General features: G+C 34.0%; 1 protein-coding gene across 13 annotated transcripts in view; it reads right to left on the bottom strand.

Moving 5' to 3' along the window:
• Window positions 1–27,246, bottom strand: part of fmt (phosphatase 6 regulatory subunit 1-like protein fmt) — a 228,552-nt gene that overhangs the window by 111,376 nt on the left and 89,930 nt on the right. For 5 of the 13 annotated variants that reach the window (XM_068364570.1, XM_068364574.1, XM_068364572.1 and 2 more), the window contains exons 10-15: window positions 26,967–27,119; window positions 25,006–25,205; window positions 24,380–24,494; window positions 19,920–20,012; window positions 15,044–15,118; window positions 1,707–1,802 (exon numbers count right to left, since the gene is read on the bottom strand). In XM_068364570.1, the coding sequence (XP_068220671.1) occupies window positions 1,707–1,802; window positions 15,044–15,118; window positions 19,920–20,012; window positions 24,380–24,494; window positions 25,006–25,205; window positions 26,967–27,119 (732 nt within the window). Of the gene's footprint in view, window positions 1–1,706; window positions 1,803–3,964; window positions 3,980–15,043; window positions 15,119–19,919; window positions 20,013–24,379; window positions 24,495–25,005; window positions 25,206–26,966; window positions 27,120–27,246 lie in introns of all 13 variants that reach the window. The other 8 variants (XM_068364576.1, XM_068364571.1, XM_068364578.1 and 5 more) reach the window with 5 other exon arrangements.

The following is a 27,246-nucleotide window of genomic DNA, read 5'->3' on the forward strand; positions in this document are numbered from 1 at the left end:
ACACAAGCATGAAAAAATAGCAGTCTAGTCGATACTTTGACTTTGAAGAAAACTAAACAACATGGCAGCGGGAATGAGAAAACACTGTCAAACTGGCTTAATCTCTTGTCTCAAAGGAACAATTGTCTTACATACAATATGGAGATTGTTTTCTTTTTGTGTTTAGTAGTAAAGCTCTTCTTTCTTTAAATGAACAGCACATGATTTCCAGGTATTGCACTTGAAATAATAAATCTTCTACAAACAGAAATTCAGTATATACTGTACCTACAAAAGGCCAAGTACTACCGTTACTGTATCAAAATTCAAAGAACTAGTCAAGGTTATAGGAATACTAAGTCTGTTTTCACTGAATTACCCACAAGTAGTATAACATATCCGAAGATTTCAAGGGAAATACTAAGTTTCATATTAAAATCGCTTATGGGTAAACAGCAAAGTTATTAATGTAGCTACTGCAAATTTTCCATGTGTAGAAAACACTTTACAAAAGTAAATATGAATAAAAAAATATTGTAGGATCAAGATTCCTGGAAATAACACTTTGATGCACACAGTTTAAGAAAAACAATTTACAAGTCAATCTCATTCTGTAAATGTATCAACACATACACACTAACCTATAACTAGAGAGAATATAAAAGCTCCCATTACATTCATGTACATATTCAAAACCACCAATCATCATTCCATCTGCCATACAAGGAAGCAAATCAATTCACCTATAGCCAAAGACATGCACAGTTCCAATCATCAACAAAAGGCTATTAATAACCATTACCCCTTCAAAACAATACATTTTCAGGCTAAAACTAGTTTACTATCTGTGAGTTAAAAGGTTCATTCTCTAATGCAGTCCATCCCTAACATGCAACTGAAGTTTATAAACCTATGTAGCATTTGATTACGGTCAACAAAATTACTTTAAGATCACAAAGTTTTCAGTGACAACTATTTTACGGTTTTGTAATTTGAGATACTGTTTAAAGTGAAATTTATTGCAACTATAAATACAATTTGAAATTCAGGTAATAAAAATAATGCTTCAGACATAAAAGACACAAAGTAAATTGAAAAGCAAACTAAAAGTAATACAATGTTAAAGAAATGAAAAGAAAATTGGAAGTTAGATACAAAATATAACATGAAAAAAAAAAAAAAAACAAGGATGATAATGTGCCTCATAATAGTTTAGTTAAGTAAAAATAATTTATAACAGGAAGTTTATTTACTTTAAAATAAAAATCTATAGCAATTTTAAAGGTCTTCTAAACATGAAAATTTTAAGAACAACATAAAAGTACTAGGATTACAGACTTAAGGAACAGAGGTATGAAATGAAAATACTGTATTATGAAGAGGAAAGGCTCAGCTAAATATAATCATGACAACATTAGAGAGAGAAATGTAGGGAGAATGATAAACAATGTACAGTAGATATGGTATAAAATCCAGTTACTATGAGACAAGTAGTGAAGTTATACAACACATTATATTTAGAGACATTAGTTAATATTAACATAATAAAATAAATGGAAATAGTAAAAATATGAACACTAACCCAGAACTGACCAATATAGTCAGTCTAGAATAAAAAACAAAGTCTCCCAAGAAAGTTAAGATGATTCTGAAGAGCTGATAAAAGAGAAAATAGAATAAAACAAAAGCTTGTACGAGAACCATACTCGCCAGTAGCAGCTGCTGACCTGTTTGGCAATGAGACTGTCTACGGTTTGTGGGAAAAAGTTTGAATCCTCGTCAGAATCGTCATCTGAATCAGGGTGACGGTGTGCCCCCAGAACCTGAGAGAGGTGAAGACCAACAACCACAGCTCAGCTCAGCAATCAGTGATGCACACCCTTAGCACCGTGTTTACCAAGAAGCAACTTTTGATACAATCATGAGTTCTTGCTTGCAAACATTGGTTTCTGAGACTACAGTAATCTGCTGAAAAATTTCTAACTATGCTTCTTTTTGTGCCAGTTGTCTACTATTATTAGACTATGGGAATCTATTTTCATCTGAACATATGTGGTCACTAAGCATCTTAAAATTACATTAAATACCTTGTAAAAGTAAAAAAAAAAAAAAAGCAAGAACAAATGATATCACAGTAAAGTTAACTTTTCATTCTTTACTTCAAAAGCAAAGGACCAACAGCAATCCACAAGTCTTTTAGCATTAAGTCAGGATCCCTATAAAGTAGTCAGCTAGAGTATACTTATCTTATCAAGAAACAGCAGGATTTCATTATGGTCAGTGCATAAGGATAATATGATGTAAGCAGTTTGGTAATGAACATTTAAGGATGACTAGGAAAAAGAAAAAAAACTATAAACTTAAGTACAACGGACAATTCAAAAAAATAAGAATGTACTCAGAAATAAAAGAATACAGTAACTGAAAATGAAGGAATAAAGTATTAATTCGGATAAGACATTGGTTTAATACATGGCACTTACGACATCTTTCAAGAATTAAATACATGAACATATATGTTACATTACAATACACCAAACTGTTTTGTGCATCCATGTAAAATAATATTGGATGATGTATGTAAGTTAGCAAACATACATATACACTATTACAGTTTCTCCAAGGCCAGGTGGCTGGCCTTCTCACTCTTTGTTTGTCAAAGTTTATAAAAGTTGATAAACTTTTGCACTTTCTGGAGTGTCTCAGGTCAAAATTCCTAAACCATTATTCAATACTTAATATAGTATTTATATTGCTTAATAAGAATTTCATAGTAAGTTTGTCAGTGGAATCCCACCCCTAAGTTATATCACAAAAATAAAATATTTTCATCTGATTTCCAATTACGTTATCTCTATGAAGGTATTCTATTTCTGTGACCCTTCCCTGATGTTCATATTGCTTCTTCTCTAAAAGTTGGGGATTATCGACATTTAGTCATGAAAAGATTTAAAATTTTATCATTTCTTTCCTTTCAATAAACACAAGCCTTTGGTAAAGGCAATAAAAAATTCTAGCAGTAAGTAGTAAGAAGCCCAAAACTGAGGCACCCATATCTCTCTGTCCTTTCAGATATCATAAATTGAAATTGTGAACATTCTAGAGAAGGATATAAAAGAGATCAGTTACCCATCCCTGAGGTTTTATAACTGGTTATTGCTAGTCCGCAAATGATGTTGATGTGCCTCTTTGGGTGATCTGGTTAACCCATTGCCCATTACTGTACTATCAACATTAACCAAATCACAGGTACAAAAATAATTCATGGATGAATCCATTTTTGTCTAGACACAAATTAACATTATCTATAGGTATGTCTAAAGTTTTTAAGTAGACAATAAAAGATACGAAACCCACAACTTTACTAGTTGCAACAACAGGGAGGATGGGAAAATCAACCTCATTAAACTGCCAAACTATAGTGAATTAAAACTGTTTAGTCAATATTGCACCATGAAAAGACCTTTTCATTCTCTCATTCCTTCTAAATCCAAAAATGTGTAAAGTGAGAATATACAAAAATTCATGAATCAACTCACTAAAACAAGCTACCTAATGAAAAAGTATAAATAATTACTACATAAAAATCATGCAATCTCACAATGAGCACCACCTACTTATAACCACGATGAACCTTGGATTGCGTTGAAGTAAAACCCAGACAGGATCAGTATTAACACCCAACACATCTGTCGATTCTAGTATGGTACTTAACTTCTCAAATGAAAACCTGGCCTAAAGCAAGATATTTCCTATTCCAGTTCATAAAGCTGTATATCAAAATACAAGCAGAAAAGGGATACGAAACACACAATGGCCCAAAAATGCAGCCATTTCATGCCATTATGTTTATATGAGATCATAAAAGTTTCCTTACATAGGGTAGGGTTGAAATGTCAAAGCCAAAGAGGTGTGGGAAAAGCAAATATGTCTGACCTTAACTTTAACATCCATCAACAAACAATAAAAGAATTATATTACTAGCCTGGACTTCCATACTCTGCACCATGAAAATGAAAAAGAATAATTACTTAATATCAGTAAGAATTAAATAACAATTATTACACAAGTAATAGGACAATATTATGCATTTTTATTCAATATATATATATATATATATATATATATATATATATATATATATATATATATATATATATATATATATATATATATATATATATATGATAATTTCATCTATAAGCCTCAAGATTCTCATAAGTAAAGTAATCCACAAATACCTTTTAATAATTGAAAATTAATTCTGCCCTGGGATCTCAAACTAGCATCCCGTGACAGAGAAAATTCAATATTAAAATGTATATGGGGCTTATTTTTTGTATGTATATGTATGTATGTGTACATACATACATACATATATATATATAATATACCGGTATATATATATATATATATATATATATATATATATATATATATATATATATATATATATATATATATATATATATATATATATATATAATATATATATATAATATATATATATATATATATATATATATATATATATATATATATATAAATATATATATATATGTGTGTGTGTGTGTGTGCCATTGGGCTTATAGAATCCTGCTTTTCCAACTAGGGTTGTAGCTTAGCAAGTCATAATAATAATAATAATAATAATAATAATAATAATAATAATAATAATAATGTGCATATATAATACATACATACAGATAGATATATAATATCAGTATAAATATATATATATATATATATATATATATATATATATATATATATATATATATATATATATATATATAAATATGTATATATATATATATATATATATATATATATATATATATATATATATATATATATATATATACATACCAAAAAAATTATTATCAATGTACCAGAGAAGCTGTATGGTATAATTATGATAAAAATCGGTAAGACATGTACAAGACGGATAAAGAAGTTGACTGTGGCAATCTAGAAAAATATAATGATGGAATTAATGGAAAGGCAATGTGGACAATACTGTAAATGTATGGCATAGTTGGTATGTTCTTGAGAGCAATTTAATACTTTTATGATGATGGTGAAGTACAGTATATGTTAAATTAGTAGGCAGGAGAATGTCTGATTTGTTGCAAAGTTATTCAGAGACGAGGTGTATTACATATTGATGGCTTTTCAACATCTTTATGAACAATGTGATATGACAAGGAGGAGAAAGGACAGTGGGTGTAAGAGCAAAGTTTTGGGATAAGGAATGGTTGGGGATTGCATATTACGTGCTGATTGGGGGACAACGAAAATAAACATAAAAAGCTGGCCACAGAGGTTAAAGCTTTGGCTAATGGAGTAACGAATATTAATATGAAAGGAAGAAATTGGTTTGTAGTTCATTTGTATAAGTATCTTGGAGTAAACATAATAAATGATGGCAAGATGGGGAAAGTGAGTCATGAATAAGAACAAAAGACAGCAGTGTGCATACTAAAGATTGGTAGAACACTTAAGCTGTCCAAAGAAGCAAAGGTGAAAATGTACAAAGAGATTATTGAACCAACTTTTCTTTATGGAAAGGAAGTGAGGATGTTGAATATGAATGAAAAATTAAAGGATGAGGCTAATTAGATGAATTGTATGCTAATATATTAGGTATTAGAACCAATGCGATGAAGAATGGATGGATAAATAAACCAAGAAAAAATTTGCACAGGTGAGATCTGATATATGGAAAGAACTAACAGCAATAGGATAATGAGAAATGTATAATTCTAAAGTGTAGGAAGTGGGGCACAAGGTCTCTTAAAGGATTAAATAGATGCCCCGAAAAATATATAGGAAAGAAATAGCCTTGATATTTGAGATGTACATAAGTTTGTACAAAATGAGGTTGAAGGGCATGATATGTGTAGGCATGTTAGATGCAATGCTGATGAGCCTTTGTGTAGATGTATGAAGCGACTTATGTTTTGGAAGTTTTATAAAAAAGAAAGTTCATCCATAAGATTTGGCAAATAAACGGCCAAATAAATGGTGAATGCATCAGTGACTTGTTCTCTAGAGCCATACACTGGATAGAAAGGTCCCTACATACAAACAAGATGTATTCCAAGAGTGGGTTCCCAAGAGAAACATGAAAAATTTAGGCATCATACTCATAACCCTTAGCTATCAACTCTATATTGTTTCCAGTCTGATGATCTTGCTTCAACTAATGAGCTAACCTACTTGTGTCAAGAATTCTAAAAGCCTTTGCTACATTTTCAAATTTTAAAAGTTGAAAAAAAATATCTATTTGAATGTGTATACAGTTGACCCATCAATGGATACACCAACACTGGATTCACTTGTACAGGATTAATCTTTTCGTAACAAATTTATAATTAAATACAGTATGTATATTCACTTATACAAGGCTAAAAAAAATGGTTTTGAGAAATATAGTTAAAGAAAAGATACATTCTCCCAAGAGAAATCTTCCCAACTCTAGACTTCTCATTTAAAATGCATGGAAAATATTCGTTTAGATTTCTTTCTAAAAAAGATGGTGAGTAGAAGGGGACCGGCCGCCATGGTGTTCTGACAAACCAACTTCGAGAAATTGAAAATAGTTTCATTGTTTCTATGTATGCAAACATATCGTACATGCTCTCCAGAAGTTTCAGCCAATTTTTACAAATAATGAAAATATAGCGGTAAAGCGATGACGTCGTCTGCATGACTGAGTTTGACAGAATCGTCTGTGTGTTTAATTTTGCATATATATATATATAGCGATTTTTTCACTTATGTTTCGAAATCTCGTACGTCTGGCAAAAATGGAAGGTATTGACACAGGGTAGGTGAACAAAAACTACGAGCTATGAGAACAGCAGCCAGAGATTACAAAGACATATAGAAGTTATAATGCACGAGTTTGTTTACTTGCAGTTCGTATGTACCTTGTGTTTTCACAATGTCCTCGGGAACTTTATAGCAAGGCTAATGTTACCTAAGGTCATAGAAAGAACATAAAGAAAACAGAGAGAAAGATAAAAAAAACCAAGAAGAGAGGGAAACATGAATAAGAGTACAAAGCTGAAACAGGCTAACTAAAACTTTGGCAACAATGAGAGGCCTCTGGCAACTCGTGACACCCTTACACCAAGTGCAATAGTAAACTTGAGGTTGAAAAACCTTGTTTAGGGTGTGTTTATGTAGGAATAAACAACAAAAGTACAAAGTAAGGTTATCATAATAATGTCATCTTGATTTCTTTCAGAAAAGTAGCAAAAATTTGTCGCAAATCTTTGGGAGCTCATAACTAAAAAGCATACTTATTCACATTTAAGTATATTTTTCTCACTTATTCATTGTTCGATTTTAGAGAGAAAGATATCATTGAAAAGAGGAATAAAAATTGCACAATTTAGTCTAACAATTTTTATTTTCCTTTTCCTCTTTTTCTTCATGAATATCTTACATCTAGGAGAAGAAAATCAAGAAAAAATTCATTAAAAAAAAGAAAAGGGAAAATAAAAAATCTGTCACACAGAATTATTTGATTCATAAAAAAGTTTAGATGGTTTGATTTTCAAAACAATTGGTGTCATACTAGTGGAGAAAAATGTAGCTAAATTTTTTTTATATCATAAATTTTGCTATTATATCAAAATGTTTTTGATCAAATGACTGGAAATTTTTATATGATAAAGGTATATGTCTAAAGCATCTATAGAAATTGTGTATTTTGAATAATTAAAAAAAAAAATCAGGCATGGCGGACGGTCCCTTTAAATATAATTCATGTCATCCTTTTATATCTTTAGAAATTTTTTCTGAATTAATGACACAATTTTGCCCTAGCAATTAAGATATTTTATCATATAATCAGCTAATTTAAATAAATTCTAACTATATTATCTTTTTCAACATAGAATCACATGTCTATAACCCCTACAGGACAAAAAATACCAATAAACGGGTACTGTATTTGAAACTTATGGGGGGTCAGCGACTTACTGTACATCATATGACGTATGTGCAATTTCTATTGACCAATGGTCAGAAAATAAAATTTATTTTTGGTGTATTTATATAGCAACAAATAGGCAACCCTATATTCAGTCTCTTACTTTGGCTATGGAAAAACGCACACACACACACACGAAGTGCATCTATGAACTCTAGTTGCTCATGGTAAGTTTCCTGCTGATATGAACAAACATTGCTAACAAGAAAACATAATAAGTTATAGCATCCGATACGCCCAATTCTATCATAATTTTTTCAGTCATACGAATGTGGATAATTTCTCCCGTCTTTTAAAACTGGAAATTTCAGGGATGGGTAGGTAGGGGGAGTTTTCCTTACCTGTAGGAGGACACAGTTATGCCACTCTTTCCAAGTTTTCATTATACCAATATATTTTCAAGTTGCTAAGTGAATTTGCACATATTCTTTATAAAAATGTACTAATTCAGATGGCCATATCAAAGTGAAGCAGGGATAATAAATCTCCCAACATGGAGTATGGAGTGTGGACTGTATGTCACATGTATCCTAACCACCCCAAGAGTGCAAGGTGGTCCTCACTATAAGAAATTGTAAATAAACCCTGAGTAAAGAACTAAGTGTACATCGTGTGGGAACAGGGAGATATTGTGTTTTAGCAATGAAATGGGGACAGGAAACCATGATAAACAACCAATTCTTCAAGTGGATTATATAAAAAGAAGAATCAAGGTTCTGCACCCATGACCTATAACATACTCCAGTCCTTCTGGAAACAAGCCCACAATAGATGCTAAATTGTCAAAAGAGAAAAGCCTCATCTGCAATTTTCTTCTCTAAAACATGCCTGATGTGGTAACGTCCCTGACTGGGTCCCGCTCAAACTCGTTAGTTCCTTTGGTCGCTGCAATCTCACTATCCTTATGAGCTAAGGATGGGGGATTTGGGGGAGCCTATAGGTCTATCTGCTGAGTCATCGGCAGCCATTGCGTAGCCCTCCTTGGTCCTAGCTTGGGTAGAAAGAGGGCTTGGTGCTGATCATGTTTATATGGCCAGTCTCTGGGGCATTGAACTGCTAGCTACGGAAATGTCCAGACCCTTGCATTTGCCATTCATGAGCAGCCTTTAAACTTTAACATGTACAGCACCTGGTGAATTAGGATGTGAAAAACTTACTGGAAAGATGATAATCCTGGTGTAATACTTCAGGGAATTTGAGCAATATGGTCCAGCACTAGGGTTGCATGGTCACTCCACGCCAAAGTGCAGCTATGGAGATACCCAGCAGTTCTCTAAAATCTTGAAGTTGAGGTATGGAGAGCAAGAAGGAAGAAAATAATGAAACACAGAAAAAGAAGGCGGCTAAAATTTGGAGTACCAGGAGCTAAACGAACCTTTTTTTTAGAAAGGTCTTGGTGCAGCTTGTAAGGAGCTAACTAGAGTAAATTTAAAAGCCGAAGCAATTGAGGAAGACTTGCCAATAATACGTAACATATTGCTACAACGGTGGCCATACAAGTCATTTTTTTCAATAAGTTCCTTAACCAACAATTCTGGAAAAATAAATTCTCCAAGGGATTAACTATATGAATTTCACAGATGTCAGCAGAATAAAAAGACAAGAAAGATCTTGAAGAGCAGCATCTATCTTCATCAATACAAAGTTTGACATGAAGTACACTGTCATCGCCATATACACAAAAGCAAACCCCTACAAGAGAAAGAATAATTATAAAGTAATTTCAGACTTTGACATGTGAGCCCTGAAAATACTGAAAGCCTCCCCCACACATTCTCACTCAAATGAGTACAGTTCTACTATAGAAGAGAAACACCCAGCAAAAGGAAAAAAAACACATCATTGACAATTAATTCTGCTGCAAAGGATGGGTTTATGCTTAAGATCATGCTTAGATCAAATGAAATTTTTGTACATACATTTCTGCCAAGGAGAATACATGAGGAGACCTCATAGATCAGAAGTAAAAACAACTAATAGTACCAGGGACAATTAAACCTCAATAAATAATAAAGAGAAGATAAAGGGATCTTGGAGAAAGTTACATATTAATGTGTCTGAATGCTAGGAAGGACATTCACAGGCAAGATTTAACTGGGAGAAAAAAACTCAGTTGAACTGAAGTAAAAGTTAGGCAGCTATATGGAAGGAAGCAGGGAAGAAGGTAAAATTAAACAGTAAAATGTGAAATCAAATAAGAGACTAAGGAAACAGCAAACACTCTTTAATAATGCTTTTAGTACACCTCATGAGGTGAATTGAGAACATTAAACCCCTCCAGAATTGGGAGATGAACAATGCACCATCAGTTGGCAATATTGGGAAATTAGGGCTGAATGGATAACAGATGAAGGCAAACATCTTATCTTCTTCTTATCTCTTGTCTTACAAAAAGAAATAAGTGGAAAACCAACCAAGAACATAATGATAGTATCAATCCAGCACTTACTAGTGGAATGACATAGACCACTGTTTCGATCAGCAATCAAGCAGTTTATTGGATCTACATTGGCTTTAACTGGGTAATGAATCACTAAAGTCTGGAGACCAAGACTTGGTCATGGCGTATAGATTCTAGAGTCATCTTGGACTTAGGTTCAAGAAATCTCCCCCCCATCATGTACCGATGAAAACTCATACAGTGTAGCGCAGGTGATCAATAATGCCAGAACTATGACAAATCTCATATCTTTCTCCAGGCACTCCTACTATCGCTCCAGTACTGACTAGAGTGGAATATCAATTGGAAGTATGGTTATTGCTCATAGGACCCCATTTGTGGTCACAAAACTTACTTGGCTTTCTCTTACGTTGAGAAAGATTAGTGCTACACTGAGGGACCATGTTTTTAATATCTTTGCTTGAAGTTTTTAGAAAATTAAAATTAAGTCATTTCAGAATGCCAAGACATGGGGGCACAGATTCCACATTAGACAATTCTCATAGCTTATGAGATAGGTCAATTTCAATCATCTGAATGTAATAAACAGGAGGCATAGTGACAGGTTCCACTGTTTGGACAAGTGGTACAGATTGAGCCAAGGACTCGGGAAGAAAAGACAGTGGGGCAAAATATCATGGACTTTAGATGGGTCATCTCTATGGTGACAAAGGTCGAAGGTGGGAGCTGGTTACAGAAGAAGAGGTAGCAGAGAAAACAGCTGATAACAACTTAATGAACACAAGAGACATGGTACTTGTCCAATAAGACACAAGCTATAAAATCATCCAGGTGTGGCAAGAGTATAGAGCAAGTCAAAAACAATTAAGGTGAGTACATTACAAAGCTCTAAGAGTCAGACATAAACAAAGCACTCCTTGGTCCCTATTCACTCAATCACAGCTCACTGATAAAAGACACAGCTATATATAAAATTCACAAAAACCTAGAATATTAGGCAAAACTCACAACTACCAGGAAATATAAGAATATTCAATATAAGTAGCATAATCACCAGCCATAAAATCATATACTGTAGCAAGTTGCAACTCAACAAGATACAAGGCCAGACATGATAAATGAACACTGAGTGCACTCTGGGTGAATTGAGAATATATTAACATGTAAACAATAAGAAGCAAATGTAAATTTATAGATCAGAAGAGATAAGGAGTACTGCAATCATAGCAACCCAATGAGGCAGATACCAGAAACCAGATTTCTTCCACGTACTTACATGAACTGAGCAACTTTAATCAAAGCAAAATACCTATGAGAAAAGAGAATCTCAATGATTAAATATAATGAACATGACTGAATGATGAATAATGGAAGTACAACACAAACAACTTAATAAAACCATTCCTATAAGAGCCTGAAATTATCTCTAGAAATATCATATCAAGTGTAGATGAAGCAGGTGGCACATAGAGGATTAAGCATGCAAATGAAAATTCTCTTAATCTTGAACATTACAATTTGATATGACTACAATTTCCTGTTGTATGGAAATAAAATATATATATAATAGGGTAGCATTGAAAGAAAAGTTACAACTGGAGAAGAGGGGTTCAAAATACTGCTATAGAATAAAAAAAAAAAAAAAATAATGTACAGAATATCTGATAACATGAGAATGCTTCTGATGATGGATGAAAAACGGCTGAGAATTGAAGGTGCTTGAGCATATACCCTATACAACCTACACACGGCACCCCTTATCAACGTCATATAACATTTACCAGGTTTATGTATTCTTCATAAAAATTTCCTTTTACCTTTAAAAGTTCTCATAGAACTGTTTAACAAGAAACTTTTGAACTACACATACCCTGCATTGTCCAAGCCGACGCTGTTCTAAATATTGTTACCAAGTCTGTACTGTACACTATCCCTAGTAAAGCATATTATATAAAATTCTAACTGCTAAAAATTTTTTGTAGTCAAGTCACCTTTCACTGTATAAAAAAGTGAATTTCAACTCACCAATCCCTCTAAAGTTTCAGTTATCCATAAACATCTAAAACCAAATACAAGTACCACATCATTTCATTTTAAATCACTGTAAGTGCTGACACTTCCCTAGTCTACATTTGAACATCTTTCCACTATCAATAGTCACTTTAATAACCATTCTATAATGTTCACCATTTTTAAAGTCCCTAAAATGTCCTGCTTTTCTATTCTACTCACTCAACAATACTAAAATACAGTCTCATCTTCAACCCCCCATTAGCATTTTTCTCCTTGCATTTTTATTTTTTCCCATAGAACCTCGGTTCTCTCTCGTGAATACTTGTTCAGATGTACTAGTATACTAGTCTCATCTAGATCTATAACTTCAACTAAAAGGATAATAGATCACATTCTATCTGACTAATTACATACATTATTTTGATCCTGCATGCATGCTTTGTCAAGTGGTAGTATTTTTTTCTCCATGCAATAATTTATCATGGGTTATCAAAATATATACATTTAAATGTATAGCAGGATAAAATATGGATCTAGTAGTGATTTTCAACAGATTTGGCATGATATTTGTCTGAATAGTAGCACAGAAGCTAAATCTGCATGTTGAAAATCTATTATTATTTTTTAAATAATTTGACAAAAGTTTCCATAGTTTTTTCACAAAGTGAACAGGTTTAGATGAAAAAGGGTTGTATAATAATTTCCTTTGTTTGTCCATACAAGAGATGTTTTGTTTTGTTACCTCCAGAAAGATATTTCTAATTTTCAAACATGAATATAATGTATTATAGATTTAAATGCCGTTACACTCATTTTGAAGGGAACGTAGTGTGATTTTATCAACCGAGTTTTCTTGTCAATAATGATACCATAGTTCCTTATATACTGGACTCAAAAGTTTTCCAACATACCGGCCCAAATGTTGTGTTATACTTATTTTTCACCTTTCAATTTGCTTATAGCTAATTCTAATAATAATCGAGTAATTTTCTGACTACACATTGTTTTCTCAATATTTTACTTATTTTCTCTTTCAAATTTTAAAAGGCACCGGTCTGATATATTTTGTTTATTAAAACCAATGCAACTTAAAATAGGAGTAAAACAAGATTATCAAGATTGGATTAACCCAATATTTCATATTTTTCTTTCCCCCAGATCTAAAAGTTTCATATACGGGTTGCTTGCAACTTTTAATTCATTTGGTAAGGTGAAGTCTTGTGAGTTAAGTATTGGGTGACGTTGTTTACAGTAAACTAATCATCCAAGGATGTAAATAATCAAAAGGTGTCTATGGGAAAATATTTACACAGCTTCCTAAAAGATAACAGAATAAAAACCAAATAAATCACTCTCAACTTGATCAAGATTGGCATATGACACTCCTAAAATGAAATGGGCCACCTTTAAAAGAATAGTGGACCCCTCTGCTATAAACAAAGTCTGACATTATTTCACCTGGCTAAAAATGATGATCATACTACTCAACTTCACGTTCCAAGTATCAAGAACAATTCAAACCTCAAAAAGTCAATGAGATCTAAAGTTCAGTCGCAGACAGGTAACAAAGAGTATGGAATGGGAAAGTAGAGAAAATGCCATAGAAAATTATGATGTGAATTATAAGTCAGATTTACTTAATTACTTTCTGTTGATCGCCACACACAGAGCAATAAGCAAAATAATCAAATAAGGTATTATAGTAGTTATCATTTTAATGGAATTCTATGTTTATATTAGTCAAGTTTGTTGAATATTTTGTAAATTCATGTTTACAATTCTTTATACAATATACAGACGGTACCTTATTTAAGTATTTCTGACATTCGTGAATTGAGCATTACAGAAAAAAAAAAATGGTTACACAAAGATGTAATGCAGGCCAAAATTAATAAATGTGCTACAAGCGCAAAAAATAAAGTAACTTTTTTGTCATGGAGAAAAAATGGCTAGCCTTTATTCTAACGTCTTCTTGAAGCACACATATCTCCGAAATTAAAAGTTTTGACAAACTTTCGTAATTTGATACTTATTGCCAAGGCAGAGATAAAGCACAGGAGAAAGGTTAATAACTTCATAAACAAGAAATTATTCTGTATGTTTATATGGATATAAAATCATAAAAGTGGACAAAAGCAGGTAAACTTAGATACGATACTTAATTTGTAAACACAAAAATAGGATGCTGTGTAAACACAAGAGTGATTGATGCTGGTCACAAAAAGTAAACATGCATAAACAACAAGAAAGAAAACCAAGAAAGAAAACCGACAACAAAAAATCCAAAAGTGCAATAAAAGACGTGGGAAAACTATTAATGATATGAATGAAGCCCAGATCCAGAAATGTGTCTGCTATGATTACTTCCAATAAAAGAAGCCTGATTGACAACCTGATGGAAAAATAAACCTAAGTAACACAAGTCATGATTGGTTTAGATGATTAAAACTTTGTGAGACCCCTAGCAACCAAGAAATTACCTGTGGCTAAAACATGTCATCAAAGGATAAGTCATAAGTGGTGAACAACAATTTAATGTAGACAATATAGGCTTATTTCATAAAAAAAAATGCCACTTCACAATTATATTTTGGAGGAATAAATTATGCCCGGACATAAAAGCCTAAGAAAATTGGGTAACATACTTGCTTGATGGAAATGCATCCGGAACTTGAAAATTGAAGCTGCTTCTCATCCATCATTCCAAAAACCCATGAGCACTGAAAGGTATAAACAAGGCAACACTTCCAGCCTTCATTGAGCAAATAAGTATGGATAACTTTGGCAAAATTTGAAAACTGGTTCACAAACTGCTACATTTATGAAGTTGTAAAATATTCCATTTACATTAGCAATCCCTTGATGGTCTGGCTTATTTTGAATAAAGCTCTTGGTTATTTTAACCCCTTTGGTTTTCATCACTGTGTAAGTGGCATAAAAATCCCTCATACTAATTAATTGAAGACAACTGATAGATTAGGGCATTACTATAAACTTAAAGTTGTACTATTAATAAGCTAGTTGCCCAAGTATTTGAAATTCTAGATGCAAATCCTGAAATGAAACACACACTACTCAATGTCATATATTTACCAAGCTATAAATAATATTGCAAAGGCATAGGCAAAAATCACAAAAACATGCTTCAGAAATGTAGAAAAATGTGTCCCCTATCTGTTTATTATTTTTTAGGCTTAAAATTGGATGAATCGTGCTAAGAAGTAAGCAAAATGATATGGACGGAAAATAAAATTGTTACTTAAGGTAGGTCAACATGACGTGAAGGAACCGATTGAGTAAAGTGATGAACAATCAGCTAATGATAGCCTTCAAGACCTGGAAGCTACAAAACCTCCATAAGAAATGAAAATTGAAACCTCGAAAATAGAAGTCTAATAAAAAAGTTTCACGGCAAAGAAGAGGACAACCATTTTGGTGAACAAATTTCTATTTTTCTTTGTTTGGGCAAATGGATTCAGACACTTACTTATTTCTGACAGTTCTGAGAATAGAGGAGATGGATTTGTATGATGTGAAATATATATATAAATAAAAAATGTCTTGGTAGAAAAAACATCCACTTTTAGTGACATTAGGATTTCAACTTCCTTTCCAGGAGCTAGAATGTCCATACATAGTTAAACTAGAACTGAATTATGAAAACAACCATTTGTAGCCACGTAACAGTAACAAAACTGTGCATTTGATTAATTTTAGAATTGGATATTATGTATCATACAAGTAGGTTAGCCTTTTCAAAGTCATATGCATCACAATCTAGATGAGAAATTAAAATAAATGAGCTTGCTTTATGTTCCATTAAAGAATATTTCTGATTTAAGTGATGGATTACTAGTACAACCTTTTTCACTTCATATCCTGGCCTGTATGTATTATAATACAGTATAACTAGGATTTAATGTCTAATGAGAACAGATATCTTCAGTTTGCTACATGTTCTTTTTACAATTCAACAGTTAGCTTTTAGTTAATAAAATGCATATTATAGTTTTCCCCCTACAGGTATTGGAAATATAACATTTAATATTTTCTAATATAAAATAACTTCTGATTAGGAAATTAAATTTTCAAGAGGAATTACGATCTCCTTAATTTGGACCAAAGTGTTTCAAATACAATATTGTTAAAATATAATAGGGCTCTGATACATCTTTAGATATTTTACCATTTGTATATGACAAATGTAAACTCAGAAGCCCTAACATAGTATTGTATCTTAATAATGTCATAAAAAATATATAACATTTCATATTTGTCCTTATATCATAAATCATGGTAATGCACTTGACTTATTTCATAATTACAATATCAATTCTTTTCAGATAAACATATGACATATATGATTCATCTATGACCACAAAATCCCGAAATTTGATGGAATAGAAAATAATGTGAGCAGCATTTTCCTCTATTATGTTCCCCATCAATGTCCTGCCATTACTAATACTTGCCTTTCCCCTTCTGATTGTTTAGAAAAGATGATCTGAGTTGTTGAAAAATAAAAGTGAGCTCATCAAAGGCTTGAAGCCAATATCAATTTATAAGTCCTGGTTGTAATAGGTTCATTTAAGTTTGCCTGCTTTGTCCTTATCTTGTTAATTCACAAGCTTGATGTTGGTTACATATACATTATACAATCCCTTCTATTCTTTTACTTTGCCTTCCTGTGTCTTTTATCTTCTGCTTTGCAATCTTATATTTAATTAATAGCTTAACATTTAACTTTACTGATATGCTTGTCTACTACAGACAGGTAATCTTTAACTTATACATCTCTTATTTGGATCAACATAGCTATAAAATACCGGTATATCTTCCTTCGCATTTAGTGTTGTGTGAAACACTATGATTATCATTTATGGCTAGTACCATATCTGAAAGCTAGCCATTTTTCATCTTCATTTTGATAACATTCAAACTTGGTGTGAACTTTATTTCTTATCTAATTTTGCCTTCTTTACAAAAATAGAGCAATGAATTAATGATGGATTTTTTTACCTACACAATAGATTAATGTTAATTATTAAAGCAGTTAATGCATTGTTTAATATGACGGAGAATTATTGGTGTATTCGTCACATTCTCTGAATGCCAGTAATATAGGTTATGCGGGAAAATCCCAAAGGAACAACGTTCAACTTGAGCAGAAGGACCTATATAGGTCCACTTGTACAAGCAAGATACTATCTATATAAGAAAGTCTGTTTTGCATTAGTCATACCAATTGCATGGGCAATAACATTGTATTGGTTGAGGATAAGTTCCTTGACAAGTGAATTAAATTAAATTTCTTATTAACAACACAATTACCATATAAATCCTTGAGTCAATTATGTCTAATGCAAGGAGACTTTACTGTCTGAATCTACTGGTAATACTTTGGCTGTTTTTCTTTTGAGCTAAGAGATAATTAAATCTTCATCTTTAAGTTTAGTTAGCATCCAATAGATTTTGGACATAACAAAAGGCTATGCAATGATCTCTCACAGAAATGCAGATCTTATCATGTATCATTGTTACAATACTGGGGTAGTCTATTAATACTCAAGAATGCAAGGAATCTTGGACCTGAAGTGAATTTTTCATTGTTAGCTCCTTCTACAGTAAATCATAAAGAAGCAACTGAGATCCTCTATCCAAAGCCAATAATCCTAGATTGTTAAGATATTTTAAAGTGCAAGGGAAATAGTCTAATATTTGCTAAGCTAAAGAGTAAATAAAGCCCTCAATCAGAGGCGACAAAAATCCTTATGTAATTTCAAAAATTCATAAAAGCAACAAACTTTTCATTCTCAAGATTATCATAAAACAGTTTAACTGGTATCCAGTTTCAAGTGCCAAGTCAATAGCCAATTACATGTTATAAATGTAAAATGTAGGATGTGCAAACTATTGGTTGTTATTGCTATGAGAGCAAACAAGTGACTGTACCATATACAAAGAAGGCTATTCTTCACATAAAAACTACTTGAGCTTCACTTTGAAACTCAAGTAAAATATATCCCTTGAGACTTAGAAAATGGAAAACCAACCACAAGACTGTCCTCATAACTCTGTCAGTCAGATTAAAATCAGTGCAAATGAATAAAAAAAAACAGTTAATCATCAAATGATGACAGCTGAATTCACCTAATTACAGACCTGTAAAAAGAAAGTAAGCTTTCCAGCACAGCATATTCATACCAGACTGCTTTACATATTTATTTTAATTATCTACTAAAGATACTCCACAGCAAAGTAAGGAAAGAATCTAATAAACTATGGTTTATTTTGCTATCCAATAAAAATAAAAAGGAGGGGGATATGTAATTATAAAAATAAAATCCTTGCTATTACATTTAAAAGCATAAAAAAATTCTAGAGATACAGCACACAGTATTCATGATAAATCACATGGGTTTTCTTAGATCAGTACATTAGCTTTGTTTAAAAAAAATGAAGCGCAAACTCATTTTGTTTTATAAAATTGTTTGAAAAAAATATAATTTATTACCCTAATAAATGAGAATGGTTCAGGAAAATATGTATATAATACGAATCTTTCACATCAATCAAAAAATATAGAGATTGCTGTATATATAAAAGTCAAATTTATCAAATCAAAAGCAATCTAAGGGTGACTATCATTTAAGCACTACTTAAAATTATCAAATCTACACAACAATGGCATGCTTATGTATTTTCAAAGTTATTGTACTGTGTTCTGTGTATGGCCAAGAAAGAATATAAAATCCCAATTATTTTTTCAATATGGTTATTCTAATGCATAAAAATACACCTATTTTCCTCTTGATAATTAGAAAATTTTCTTATGAATTAAATACTGTATTACTGGTGTAGTCCAATAAAATCTCAAATCACAAAATACTCAAGTCCTTAAGGTCAGAACACAGAATACGAATGTTCCAATGGATAAGCAATTTATACATCCATATAAAATTTCTGGAGAAAAATCCTTAAAAAGATTTTTACTTACACACCTATTACTTATGAATAGGAAACAAAGCTAATTATATGATACTAATAAAACTCATAGATTATCATACTAAATTAGGTTATCATGCAAAAAGCAAGTTTAGACACTACTCAGTGGACAAGCAAAATGTTCCAATAACTCCAATATTTCAGTCCAATAACATTTATTCAGCTGCACTGGCATAGCGCCTAAGTTTAATAGTGTACCTGACACTTCTAACACACATCAATGAAAACCATCCATGCTGATATAACTATCCCTTCAAATCCAGTAAAAGTATACAGTATATTTATTTATATAAGACTAAGATACAATATATCCAGTGATTATACTAATTTGAAATGTAATGAGCAAACACACACACACTGACTCTCCATGTTTTTCATGACTATATAATTCTAGAATGCCTGATTTTTACTAACATAATGGATACAGTTTGAGTCCACAAAACAGTGTCTACAAGTGCACCTTTAAATCTAAAAACCTGAATAAAAAATCAAAGGAAAACCACCCATCTGTCTTACCGGAAGAGGAGTGATTTCATTCTTTCTATTTACTTCTGCTAAAGTATTGGAAACAAAATCATCCCACTGAGTTGCTTTGCCTCCAGGAAGATCCTAGAAAGACAAAAATGAAAAAATCTTATTAAGAACAACAAAAGTAAATAAAAGTTTCAAGGTAAACAACTACAAAATAAAATGACAAATTTGATAGTGATTTGTATTTTTCCCAACGATACAATCCACCACCCACAGGAGCATGTGGTGGGTTGAGGTCATCAACAGAGGGAACGTCCCTTGCTGATTTTAATGCCACAGAGAAAGATCTTTTAGCTGCCTCTGTCAGGAGGGCTCCAAATGCCTTAGAGTTCTTGGCAACCGTCTTGGTGTCCTTAGACTCTCTGCGATACGGCAGGTACTCCTCCAGCAGAGAAAGTCTGGAAAGTTCCTGTTGTCCCGTGGAAGTCTCAACCTCTCTTGCAGGAGATTCCTTGTTTTCCGGTGTTGGTCTGGAGATGGGAAGGAGCTCCAGTGGCAATACTTCTATAGGAGAGGTTCTGAAATATAGCACTAGAGAGATCCTTGACCTCTGCTTAAACGAGGATGGTGAAGATCGGCATGAGGAGGAGTTAGCTTCGTCATCCTCCTCTTCTGTTTTGCAGTCAAGAGAAGACTTGCTGAATTTCGGGACCCCCAATTGCAGCTCCACGGGGACTCTCCTTAGGGGCGAGACAAAAATGTGACGTTCTGGGGCCCTGCAAGAGACAGGTTTCCTTCTGGGATCCGTTTGAAAAGTAGAAAAGGAGAAGGACATCAACTTTTCTAGGGGATCATGGGGGTTGAACCCATAGCCGACTTCTGCTTAGATGGTTGTGTTGGGGGCACAGACTCCCTAACAGCCTTGATCAAGGTGTCGAACCAAGTCGGTGGTTTCCCTATGGACGAAAGGTCAGGAGTGTCCTTGAGGAGGCCTGTTGGCGAGATCGCTTTCATGGGGAACGCTCTCTCGATACCTGGAACTGAGCAGGAGAGGGTTGCTTATCTTCTGTTTTGCAGTCAAGAGAAGACTTGCTGAATTTCGGGACCCCCAATTGCAGCTCCACGGGGACTCTCCTTAGGGGCGAGACAAAAATGTGACGTTCTGGGGCCCTGCAAGAGACAGGTTTCCTTCTGGGATCCGTTTGAAAAGTAAAAAAGGAGAAGGATATCAACTTTTCTAGGGGATCATGGGGGTTGAACCCATAGCCGACTTCTGCTTAGATGGTTGTGTTGGGGGCACAGACTCCCTAACAGCCTTGATCAAGGTGTCGAACCAAGTCGGTGGTTTCCCTATGGACGAAAGGTCAGGAGTGTCCTTGGGGAGGCCTGTTGGCGAGATCGCTTTCATGGGGAACGCTCTCTCGATACCTGGAACTGAGCAGGAGAGGGTTGCTTATCTTGCTCAATCTATACAAGTTATCCTGGGGTGATCTTGGGGTGATTTGGGTGATGGGAACCCCAGTAAACTTATTTGGAGGTTCCATGAACCCTTCGCGGAAGGGAACCGGCCAACTGCCTCTTGCTGGTGAGGTGTAGGCTGCTCCAACACTGCTGCCACTTCTCTGGAGGGCTCATACCTGGTTTGTCGGGGTGCAGGACATTGATCGCTTGCGGGAGCGCATGAAGTGCATGCGGAAGAATGGGAATCACGAGTGGAAACATCAGATTCACACGCTCAGTAGATGGTGAGCACGCTGGAGAATGAAGGGTAGGTCCCGGAGATCTACGACGAGTTGGAGAATGACGATCACACGATGGAGATCGACAAACAGGCGATCGGCGAGTGATACGATGGCAAGTGGAGAGCTGGGGGTCTGCGAGCAGGAAAGCGTTGTGCTGACGAGTGGATATATGGCGAGTAGTGAGCTGGAGCACAACAAGATGGAGAGTGGCCCACTGGCAAGCATCATCTGGAAGGAGACCGTCTAGTTGGAGGATGAGATGTTCGTACGGCGAGCTGCAGGGCTGCGTGCTGACAAACGATGAGCTAGAGAGGAGCACACTGGGGAGCGGCGATCGAGAAGTGACGAGTGATCGCAAACTGGAGAGCGGCGAGCAGAGGTTGACCTTCCAGCAGGCAAACGAGAATCACAAGATGTTACGTGACGAGCATGAGCTCGCAAATAATCATGAGAGGAGTGGTGATCACAAGCAGGATAATGGCGATAAGATTGTCGGTCTTAGGAACTGGATCAGTGCCTGACGGAGGACGAGGGATCACGTCTGGTAGCGCAAAGAGGATTATTGTCCCTCGAGATAAAGAGATCCAAGGATGGCGTGGGACTTCTTCGTCAGCAAAAGGTCAGCATTGGGGAGGCGAGCGGGCAAGCTGGTCTCGTCGGCGCTTAGGACTAGTAAAAGACGGAGAATGGAAGGTGTGTGTCTCGCAGACAGCAAGAGCATCAATCACTGCACCAGCTAGAGAAAGGCCTTCTACTTTGGAGGACACAGGAGAAGGAACACTGTGTTACCCACACTGCATAAGTTCTACCATAACGTCCTTGGAAGGAGGCCCAACAACACCCAGCGACAGCCAAATCTGCAATACATCAGAAAGTGAGGACTCGCCCGAGGGGAGGGGCAAAATTGCTTCTCTAGGGGAAGCAGCAACGTCTCCAGAACCCACAGGTTGCCCTGGCGTTAGTTCATCTATGCTCCTACTCGAACACCCCTTGTTAGAGACTGAATGAAAAGGAGCTTCGGGAAGAGACCAGGGAGTCAAGGAAGATGTCCGAGGTTTCTTTGCCCATGAGGAAGACCCCAAAGGTGAAGAATCCCTCCTGGACTACTTGTGCCAACACCCAAATTTCTCCCACTGGGAGGCAGACCACTCCCTACACTCTTCACAGGTGTTGCCCTGGTCACAATGGTGCGGTATCCTCTGCAGGTCGCACACAACGAACGGGGGTCGGTCTCGACCGAGGACATGAAGGTACCGCAAGACCCAGCCATCAAGCCCTGGACAAGTACACGAGGATGCAGATGAAGGAACACGCAGACCTGAAAAGGAAAATAATCTGCAAAAACAATCAATGGTTAAGTCTTCTGAGGGAGCACAGAGTAGACACATTTGTTCTCCTCAAAGCCAAAAGAAAAAGTGGCTCGGATTCACTAGTGTGAGTGAGAGGGGCAGCTGATAACACCCACTAACCCCACCCCCTAACTAGCAGGTTGGGTAGTTACCACCTCGGTTAAAGTCTTGAAGACTAGTCTTCAGCTTTGCCAAAAGATAATCCCTAATAAATAGTGTAAGGTTTGTATTGAGTTGGAACAAATCACTATTATAATTGCTTGGATATCTCTTTACCTCTTTAAATATAGTTGCAATTCTTCTTTAAACTTACACTTGGCAAGTAGACTACCCTCTAAAAGAAGAATGAAGAACATTCATCTGCTTTAATTATAATTTCATGTTCCTTACACACATCAGCTACGGTAATTCTTTGAAATACTGAACATAAAAATATGAAAAGTAACCAAGATAGGTCTAGTGGTGTTTTTAATTGTTACTCCTAAACATCTCAAAGTAGTGGTTCATTCATTAAACTGGAATTCATATTTGACTGAGAAGTATCATTACCAGAATCAAAGGTCATTAACCTTTTCAGGGAATTGTCATTAGTACAGAGCTTCCTAAAATATCTATTCTCATTAGAATTCTTGGTTATATTATAAAACAGTGAAAACTACACGTACATTCCTAAGCATAGCACGCATCATACAAAAATAAAAGAAAAATACTTCTCATGAAAATTAACCTTTTCAGGGAATTGTCATTACGTACAGAGGTACCTAAAATATTATCTATTCTCATTAAAATTCTTGGTTATACTATAAAAACGTGAAAACCATATGCACATTCATAAGCATAACACGCTTTATACAAAAATGAAAGAAAAATACCTCTCATGAAAAAATACCTCTCATGAAAATTAACCTTTTCAATGAATTGTCATTACGTACAGAGGTACCTAAAATATTATCTATTCTTATTAGAATTCTTGGTTATATCATAAAAACGTGAAAACCATAAGTACATTCATAAGCATAACACATATTATACAAAAATAAAAGAAAAATACCTCTCATGAAAATAGTTTAAAGAATACATATTTTCTTTTCCAGATACTATCAAACTAATTCCATAAGACTTATCCTCGTGGCTAACATTACAATCATTTTCAAATTTGTTGGTAATTTCAAAAGTTTTCTCATTTCATTTATTAAATCTCTAAAGCTATATAAACTCCTTACTGAATTCCTGATTGTAATGATTGAACTGAAACAGATTCATTTATTATTCTCTGTAAACTAGAAGAGAAAGAAGGAACGATATATAATGGGTAACCAAGAAAAATGAATGTACAGTAAACAGCACATTAATTCTGAGGCTTATAACTTATGTAATTCAATCATGTACTGAACTGAGAGTTCAGAAGACTTGCCTGTATCAATTGTTTGATGCGATGTTCATTGGGTCCAAATTCAGCTTGCTGAACAATAGTATTGGCTATTTGTCTAAGATGTCCCATGTAACCTTTCACATTATGAGTCTTGCATCTGAAAAAAACAATGGTTACACCTGTTTCATAACTTCATTCTTGGATGGAAACTTGAATTTTGAGAAGAGTCTACTGTACTCTCTAAGTAAATGCAACCTCAACTAATCGGACAGGAGTTATATTTCAATAAAATAGTAAGTGAAAAAAGGTTCTTCCATTATCATATTTTTCTATTATTCTAACACTGCTAATCTGAGACCAATGGAACATAGCCAATAAAACTAATAAAGATATTGAATTTTGTGCAAGATATTTACAAAAATTAAACTAAAGACCTTAAACTAGCTTTTCTTCCCCTACAGAATAGAATATAATACAATTTCTTGAAAATTTCAGTAAAATCTTTACTCACCAAAGCAACTGAGGGGAACAAAATCTGCAGATTAATTCCTGAATGATAATCCTTGTTAGTTTTTATTCAAATAACAATTAGATTATGTAAGAAAGATAAATAATCTAAGAAAACAATAAGCTAAACTTCCACAATACAAAAATGTTAAATATCTCACTCAGATGATTCATTCGTGTCTTCATAAGCAGAGAGTATTCTATCGATGATTCGTCCTTCTGTAAAGAGCTGCGTTAGTAGGTGGTGTTCTGTATCACTGGGTGGCGTGGAAGCAATGGGAGCTTTGGTTAAAATGGCAATGAGGCACATCTCCACTTGTGTGTGTAGAAAATTATTCAAACTATACTTGAAAAACAAATCCTGAAAACAAAGGATATAAATTAACATACCTATGTAACAATTAAAGTTAATAAAACGATCGTTGTTAATATCATTAAAACACATTGATGTACAACATGAAACATTAAATATACCAATCTTGATAGAATGTATAAACCAAACATTGTAATTCCCATTGAAACTAATTACAGTCTACTATTGCAAACTTATAACTACATTTTAATTCACCCACTTTTTTTTAATCATTAGCCACATGGAATAAAGAAATATTAAAATATAAAGTTATTGATGATAATTTCTCTTCCAACATTAGATATAAGTATTTCATGTCAACTATATATGTTTCAATACCAATAAGGACCCACATAAACTTGATTTCTTTACACACATCATCTCCTCCTACCCCTGTTGACGCAAAAGGCCTCACTTAGATTCCACCAACTGTCTTTATCTCTAACTTTTAATTTAATACTTCTCCATTCATCATTTACTTTACTCTTCATAGTCCTCGCCCATATAGGCCTGAGCCTTCCAATTCTTCTTCTAGTGCCTTGTGGAGACCAGTTAATCATTTGGTGAACCAATCTCTCATGGGGAATATGGAGAGCATACCCAAATCATCTCCATCTACCCCTCACTATGATCTCCTCCACATGACACTTGAGTAATCTCTTTTATAATTTCATTTCTGATCCTTTCTTGCCATTTAACTCCTAATATTCTTCTGAGGGCTTTGTTCTCAAATTTACTTATTGTTTCATTGCCCTAACATGACTCCTGTCCATACTGTAACACAAATCTCACTAAAGTGATATATAGCATTTACATGTAACTTTAGGTAATTTGATTTCCAAATTTTACTTAACCTAACCGTTGTCTGATTTGCTTTTTTCAATCTTTCATTAAACTCCAGTTCTATAAACTGTATTAGAGATCATAGTTCCCAAATACTTGGATGATACTACCTCATTAATCCTTTCTCCTTCCGTTGATATTTCCTCTTCTACTGCATATTTTGTTCTATTATTCCCTGTCTTTCTTCTTTTTATCTTGAGCCCAAGATTAAATTATCTACCCATATATTCAAGCCCAAATTTCATGATGAAAAAATTAAATCCAGATTTTAAATACTACAATTTCCATAACTCTAATATAATATACTTGTTAGTATCAACTATAGTGTGATATATTCATATTTTCTGATTTTCCAAGCAGGTTTAGAATGTTTTTAGTAAAATAGTCACTACGTAAATATGGGTTTGATCACCAATTAAAATTAAATAAAAAATTGCATGAAGGTAAGATAATTTTGATAATAATTAAGTAACAGTGGTAACCTATACCACTTCCACTACTTAATGTATATCTATTAATTGTTAGAATAAATCCTTACATGTAGCCACATTTATTCTTCTGCCTTGAACAGGTCAAACCTCTAAGGTTAGAAGGACCCCTTCAATTATTTTGAAAGTCAAGGATGGCAACGATAGCCAATCACAATTGGGTTAACTACAGATTAGGATCAACTTATCAGCCATAGAAAATAATAGCCCAATGCTCTAACCTCTTTTGTTCTGTTTGGTTATTTCTTCTTTTATAAACATAGCTAACTTCTGTGGAAGCTTCATCCAAAAGACCTAACCATGGCAAGTTTTAAAAAATAATGCCTTTCATACTTCAAATTCTTAAAAAATATAAATATAAATCTAAAACCATTTCTATGTTGAAAAAATAATACTATGGATACCATTACAAAACTGCTTAAAAAAGGTGAGGACTTACTAAAAGGTGATCAATGGTATTAAGTTCATAAAGGGCATTGTGGACAATGGGGTCATTAGCAGCTACTAAGGCAGCTACTAGTGTCACAACCTGAAGACGTGTGCTACCAAGAGGTTCTACCTCCTGGCCATAAGCTGTTAACAAAAGTCCTTTCTGCAAGAGAAGAGAAATGTACAGTATGTTATAAAAGTATATTGTGAACTAATGAAATAAAGATTTTTCTTTAGTTGATTTAAAATAAATTACTCCTAGTAGATATGCATGATCAATCATTTTGTTT

Source organism: Palaemon carinicauda, chromosome 41 (genome assembly GCF_036898095.1).
Source record: "Palaemon carinicauda isolate YSFRI2023 chromosome 41, ASM3689809v2, whole genome shotgun sequence".
Lineage (NCBI taxonomy): Eukaryota > Metazoa > Arthropoda > Malacostraca > Decapoda > Palaemonidae > Palaemon > Palaemon carinicauda.